The sequence below is a fragment of the Rhinopithecus bieti genome, unplaced genomic scaffold, assembly GCF_001698545.2.
Source record: "Rhinopithecus bieti isolate Rb0 unplaced genomic scaffold, ASM169854v2 scaffold_48368, whole genome shotgun sequence".
NCBI lineage: Eukaryota > Metazoa > Chordata > Mammalia > Primates > Cercopithecidae > Rhinopithecus > Rhinopithecus bieti.
Window position 1 is genome coordinate 558,507 of NW_016819103.1, and position 7,609 is coordinate 566,115.

The following is a 7,609-nucleotide window of genomic DNA, read 5'->3' on the forward strand; positions in this document are numbered from 1 at the left end:
GTCGAGTGACATTTGACTTGGAAAAGAAAAAAATAATGGGTGATAGACCCTTTTAAAATGTTTAAATTTTGGGCTGGGCACAGTGACTGATGCCTGTAATCCCAGCACTTTGGGAGGCTGAGGTGAGCAGATCATGAGGTTAAGAGATCAAGATCATCCTGGCCAACACAACAGAGTTTAGTGAAACCCTGTCTCTACTAAAAATACAAAAATGAGCTGGGTGTGGTGGCACGCACCTGTAGTCCCAGCTACTCAGGAGGCTGAGGCAGGAGAATCATTTGAACCGGGAGGTGGAGGTTACAGTGAGCCGAGATCGCACCACTGCATTCCAGCCTGGTGACAGAGCGAGAGTCTGTCTCAAAAAAAAAAGAAAGAAAGAAAGAAAAAGTTTAAATTTTGAAATAGTAAATTCATAGGAAGTGATTTGATTTGGATGTCCTCTGCAAATCTCATGTTGAATTGTGATCTTCACTGTTGGAGGTGGGGCTGGTGGGAGGTGTTTGGGTCATGGAGGTGGATCCCTCATGTATGGTTTGGTGCCCGCCCCACATTAATGAGTGAGTTCTCGATGTCTTAGTTCATGTGAGCAAGAGCTAGTTGTTTGAAAGAGCCTGGCATCTCTCCTGCTCCCTCCCTTGCCATGTGATGCACCTGCTCCCCCTTTGCCTTTCACTATGAGTGGAAGCTTCCCTCATCAGAAGCAGATGCCAGCACTATACTTCTTGTACAACCTGGAGAACCACAAGCCAAATAAACCTCTTTTCATTTAATTGCCTCAAGTATTCCTTTATAGCAGTGTGAAATGGACTAACACAGGAAATGCAAAGAAGTGTACCAGGAGGTCATGAGCACCCTTCACCCTGCTTCTCCTGGCTGACAGAACTCAGGGACAGGGTGGTTTCACTGAATAGCTGGCCCGAAAAACCTTAAACACTCCCTCAGAACTAGAGAGTTTGACTTTCGTTTTTTGCTCTAAAATATATTTATCCCAAACTAACTGTACTCTGGCCCCAGATCTTCCAGTATCTCAAATGTCCAGCTCATAAGAAACACTTGCATTTTATCTGTATGGTATTCTTTGACTAATTCCTTCTCTTCTACTCCAGGATATAGGTGTCACATTGGCCCTTTCCATGTGCCTTTAAAAATGCTGTGATAAAATTATATGAAAAGAACTGCTCTGCTACAAATACCTGATCTTGGGGAAGAGTAACTTGAATAAGAAAACAACTGATCTTCTATAAATCAAATAGCTATTTGAGGCAATAAGATGTTGGATTATGAGACCAGGCACAGTTGCTCATGCCTGTAATCCTAGTGCTTTGGGAGGCTGAGGCAGGTGGATCATGAAGTCAAGAGATTGAGACCCATCCTGGCCAACAGAGTGAAACCCCGTCTCTACTAAAATACAAAATTAGCGGGGCATGGTGGCACACACCTGTAGTCTCAGCTACTCGGGAGGCTGAGGCAGGAGAATCGCTTGAATCCGGGAGTCAGAGGTTGCAGTGAGCTGAGACCACGCCACTGCACTCCAGCCTGGTGACAGAGCAAGACTCCGTCTCACAGGAAAAAAAAAAAAAAAAAAGGTGTTGGATTATGGAGCCACACTTGAGGTTTTAAAACCTGAATTTGGACATCTGCTTCAACCCTGATGAGTAGTGGATACTGGACTAGCTCTGCCACCATAAACAATTACACACTGGGACAAAATATGTAAAATGATTCTTTTCAGACAGTGAACAGTAGGTAGTAAAAGACTGTGGTCCCAGACAGAGGGAAGGAAAGATTTGTCCCAGCTTATTACATGAAGGCACTTTCTGGCCCATGCTATAGCCTGTGGGAGCCCAGGGAGATACTCTTGGTCTCAGTGAGCTGAAGGAACAAGCAGAGTTCAGAGCAGCTGAGGTGGCTGGATTTTGCAGGACATAGTAACAGAAATGAGGGAGCTGTGCGCAGGAGTGCCTGGTAGCACCTTGAGTCTTTGACTGAATAGTGAGCTGTATGTACTCACAGCACAACAGTCAGACCAGGCAAAAACACACTACCAGAGAGCTATGAGCAGAATGGAGATTCCAGAGCTCACACAAGCTGGGAGACACTGGAGTCCTGTATACAGAGTGGAGAGACCTCACTGAATACTCTGAGCCTTTAAGTGACACCCAGAATGGCCCCTATAAAGTTTCTAGGGGAAAGCATCTTAGTGGTCTTGTAATAAAGATTTCTTAGGACCTAGTAAATACCATAAACTCAAAATGGTAACTTGGTTGACTTTATACAAATTTAAAACTTCTGCTTCTCAAAAGATGCCTTTCAAAGAAGGAAAAAACTGGCCAAACTGAGAAGACATATGTAGTCCTGTTTTATCCAGAATATGCAAGATAACTCCTACCACTCAATAACAAGACACACAAACCAACTTTTTTTTTAAGGGGAAAAAAGCTTGAACAGGTACTTAATTCATGATGAAGATCTATAAATGGCCATTGAACATGTGAAAATGCTGAATGTCAATAGTCATCAGGGAAATACAAATTAAAACCAGAAAGATATATCACTTATACACCTACTAAAATGGCTGAGATTAAGAAGACTGACAATGCTAAATGTTGTCAGGGTGTGGAGCAAGAAAAACACTTATACATTGGTAAAATAACTACTTTGGAAATCTGGCTGTTTCTCATGAAATTTAACATATGCCCACCTTGTGACCCAGAAATTGTACTTTTAGATCTTTACCTAAGAGAAATGAGAACATATATACATGAAAATACTTATACAAAATTGTCCACGGCAACTTTGTTCAAAACAGCCCAAATCTAGAAATAACCCAAATCACCATCAACAGGAGAATTGATAAATAAATAATAGTATAATTACACCACAAAAGGAATGTATTATTGATACTTAACAATATGAATGAACCTCAAAAGCATTATGCTGAGCAAAAGAAGCCAAACACAAACAATTGTATACCCTAGCATATCATTTATGTGATATGTTCTAGAATAGTCTAATCTATGGCTTATGAAGTCAGATCAGTTGTCATCTGGGGACAAGTGGGGACCGACTAAGGGGGAATACAAGAGCATGTTCTGGCATCACGGAAATGTTCTATATCTTGATAGTTGTATGCAGTGGTTAATCTCTCATTTGTCAGAATACATTGAACTGTGCATGTAAGATCTGTGTATTTAACTTTATGTAAATTATACCTCAACCTGGCTGCACCTTTGAATCATCAGGGGAGTTTTAGAAAATATTGGTGCCTGGGCTCATTCCTAGAGATTTCCATTTAAATGGTCTGGGAAAAAGCTTGGCCATTAAACTCTCTAGGTGGTTCTGATATACAGCCAAGAAGAAAACCACTGTGTTGAAAGTTGCTGAATTCCAGCCTCTGGGATGTGGACATAACTGATGGGCTCTTACGTTAGCTTACTGGCTGAAATTTTAGCAAGTAGAGATTTATTTAGGTTAGCAAAGTTACTTTATTATTCAAAAGTTCAGAATTGGTATTGCATGATTATGCTTCCATCTTGGTGTCATGAAAATACATACATAATAGTTCTTTGGATCAAGCTACCACCATTTAACATGCTTTGTCAACTGTAGTATGTCAGTAAGGTATTGCAGGTATTGCGATTATTACTGTAGTCATTGCTTTTATTATTGCTTATTACAGCATTTGGTACATGGTAGGTGCACAATGCTTAATGAATTAATTAATGAGATCCTGATAGCTGTGCTAGTCTCATTGTTAAAATAGACATGTTTGTGCACCTTTCTTCTTTCTGAAATCCTTTTTGCCTCACGTCCTTTCCTGCTTTGCTTGCCACTCTATTTTTCATTCCTTTTGAAATTGTTGTTCTTCCTTTTGAATTCCAGAGATTAGATTTAAAGTCGAAGATAATGAAAAAATATCCACAATCTACAAATTTGGTATTTCTTTTTAAAAATATCTGCTTGCCCTGTCCCTTGAGCTATTTTTCCAGTAAGTGAGGGGTTTTGGCAAATGAGTGAAAAAGGCGATGTTTTCAAACACTTCCCTATGGCCAGTGGTGTACCAGGGTTAAGGGTACAGTTTATGATTCTAGAACACATTCATCTTTTATGGAAAGTCAGTGTTCCTGGCTTCATTAGCACCCATATATGACTCACTGTTAATATGCCAAAATATTATGCGGTCATCAAGGGGTAGATGGTAAATTATAGAGCTGTTCTAAAGCGTGTGTAAAAAATCCCAATTCAGGGAACTCAGGTTGCTGGACAGCTTCTACTTTTGGACAGAGAGTGAAGCCTTACTCTGTCCCACACTCTGACATGACATCACCCACTGTAACTCCTTCTGCCCCATAAAAATATCTACATACTCATAAGTAGATCTTTTGGCTCTAAGTTAGCAAGTAATTTTTTGTATTTGAGATTTTTTAAAATGAATATACCCCTGAAAGGATTAAGGCAAGATCATCAGTCATTCTAACCTAATGTGAATGTATTAGATAAAATTATATTTGCTAGAACACTCCATATGGAGATGTTTAACACTGAGGAAACAGAAGGGAGGGCAATTTGGAAGCAAATAGGAAGATATAGCCCAGTTGGAAAGAGGTACTTAGTCAGAGTACAGTGGCTTATGCCTGTCATTCCAGCACTTTAGAGGCCGAATCAGGAGGATTCCTTGAGCCAAGGTGTTCGAGAGCAGCCTGGGCAACATAGTGAAACCTATCTCTACTAAAAATTAAAAAATCATCCGGGTGTGGTGATGTGTGCCTGTAGTCCCAGCTACTTGGGAAGCTGAGGTAGGAGGATCCCTTGAGCCCAAGAGGTCATGGTTTCAGTGAACTATGATTGTGCCAGTGCCCTCTAGCCTTGGCAACAGAGCAAGACCTTGTCTGGAAAACAAAAACAAAAAACAAAAAGCCCCAAAACACAGAAAAGAAAAGAAAAGAAAAAAAACAGAGGTACTTGGGTAGGCAGAAGGTGCTGTGATACAAAGTTTCTTGGCCTTGGATGACTGGAAAGAGCCAAAGATACACAGTTTTCTCCAGTGTCCTTACCTCAGGTAGGATGAGCCCCCTCCACTTTGGAACTGAGATCCGTATGTCTTTGCTTGCTGCCCTGCCCTGCCTCAGGGCCCTGGGGTGATAGGTCAAGGTGTTCTAGGATGCAGAGGTGAAGAAGAGAGAGGGCATGGGAGGGGTGCAGCATAATAGTGCATAGGGAGAGCTCATGTAAGTGACCATAAGTAAGCGCAGGCAGCTGTGGGAAGTGTGGGCTGTGAGATATTGCCTATACCATTGCTCCAGACATAACTACATCCTGGTGTTTCCCTAGAATGCCAGAGGATTCAACATGAGCATACCCATGCCTGGGCATCCAGTGAACTTCTCCAGTGTCACTCTGGAGCAAGCCCGCAGAGATGTGGAGCAACTGGAGCAGCTCATCGAAAGCCATGATGTCATTTTCCTGTTGATGGACACCAGGGAGAGCAGGTGGCTTCCTGCTGTCATTGCTGCAAGCAAGAGAAAGGTAGGCACTGTCTCTAATTATGATTTATGATTTAATGCACCACCACTCCAGACGGAGGAGTGTCCCTAACCTTCCCTTCCCCAGAGCAGAGATGTGGTTTGTGTGACCTGGTAGCATAGTGCCAAAGGGCTTCTGCTTCAGACTGTGTCTTCACCTCACACACCATCACCCAACGTAATAGGTATCATTTACTGCTTAATTTTCATAATAGTCTTTTGAGATACTCTACACTGAAAGGTATACTGTACTTACACTGAAACGTAAGCTCCAAGAGGACAGAGACTTGGTCTTATTCACCACTGCTTGGTCAATGACAACTTCGAGGGCCAACAGTGTTGAATAGTGAACTAAATCATGGTGCATACCTATGATGGAATAGTATGCAGCCATTCACAGTATGTTTTCTTTTCTTTTTTTTTTTTTTTGAGACGGAGTCTCGCTCTGTCACCCAGGCTGGAGTGCAGTGGCCGGATCTCAGCTCACTGCAAGCTCCGGCTCCCGGGTTTACGCCATTCTCCTGCCTCAGCCTCCCGAGTAGCTGGGACTACAGGTGCCCGCCACCACGCCCGGCTAGTTTTTTGTATTTTTAGTAGAGACAGGGTTTCACTGTGTTAGCCAGGATGGTCTCGATCTCCTGACCTCGTGATCCGCCCGTCTTGGCCTCCCAAAGTGCTGGGATTACAGGCGTGAGCCACCGCGCCCGGCCACAGTATGTTTTCAAAGGAGTTTTAATAAGATGGAAAATGCCGCATTATATTAAATAAGGAAGATACAATATTGTATATATTTTATAGCAATTATGTTAAATATATATGTCTTCCTATGTATCTACTTATCTGTCTATTGAGAGAGGAGAGAGAAAGAGGGCAAGAAGAAGGGAGAAAGACGGAGAGAATGGGAGGGAAAGAGAGAAAATAATAGGAAAAAATACCCCAAACTGTTAATAATTTTTTGAGCTGTGGGTTAAGTGATTTTTTCTTTTGTAGTGTGTTTATCCTTTATTTTTCAAACTTTCTATATTATCAGAAATTTGGGATAATAAGTTAAATTAGAACTATGAAAAGTTGTTATAGTATAATGAAAAAAATGTTTTTTTAAAAATTCATGTGTTGGGCTGGACATGGTGGCTCACATCTGTAATCCTAGCACTTTGGGAGGATTGCTTGACACAGGAGTTTGAGACTAGCCTGGGCAACTTGGTGAGACTCTATCTCTAGAAAAAAAACAAAAAATTAGCTAGGTGTGGTGATGCACACTGGTGCTCCCAGCTACTCGGGAGGGTGAGGCAGGAAGATCATTTGAGCCTGGGAGGTTGAGGCTGCAGTGAACCAACATCACGCCATTGCATTCCAGCCTGGGCAATGGAGCAAGATCCCGTCTCAAAAACAAAAAACAAAACAAAACAAAATACTAACTATGCAGAGCCAGGCAGGCATGGTGGCATGTGCTTATAATTCCAGCTACTGGGATACCAAAAAAAATCTACATGAAGGGTGAATTATATGGTATGTGAATTATATCTCAATAAAGCTGTTATAAAAACAAACCTATGTGGACATGACAGTATAGTATAATGGTAGAAAGAATGTGTTTGAGAACACATTCTCAAAATGTGTTTTCTTGGTTTTATATACCTACTTCTTGCCAGATAAGTGACCTTGGGCAAGTTATAGAACTAACTTCTCTGACTTTCAGTATCCTCATCTATAAATAAGAAATGTTTGTTATGAGTTTTTTTTTGTTTGCTTTTTTCTTTGTTGGAGATAGAATCTTGCTCTGTCGCCCAGGCTAGAGTGCAGTGGTGGAATCTTGGCTCACTGCAACCTCCACCTCCCAGGTTCAAGCGTTTCTCGTGCCTCTGCCTCCTGAGTAGCTGGGACTACTGGTGCATGCCACCATGCTCGGCTAATTTTTTTGTATTTTTAGTAGAGACAGGGTTTCATCATGTTGCCGGGCTGGTCTTGAACTCCTGACCTCAGACAGTCGGCCTCCCAAAGTGCTGGGATTACAGGTTATGAGCCACTGTGCCTGGTCTGTTTTGAGTTTCAAATGAAATTAAATAAGATAATTTATGATAATTGTG

General features: G+C 41.7%; 1 protein-coding gene across 1 annotated transcript in view; it reads left to right on the plus strand.

Annotated features, from left to right (window-relative positions):
- Nucleotides 1-7,609, plus strand: part of ATG7 (autophagy related 7) — a 288,133-nt gene that overhangs the window by 87,070 nt on the left and 193,454 nt on the right. The window contains exon 13 of the mRNA XM_017858252.1: nt 5,332-5,526. Within this exon, the coding sequence (XP_017713741.1) occupies nt 5,332-5,526 (195 nt within the window). The remainder of the gene's footprint in view (nt 1-5,331; nt 5,527-7,609) is intronic.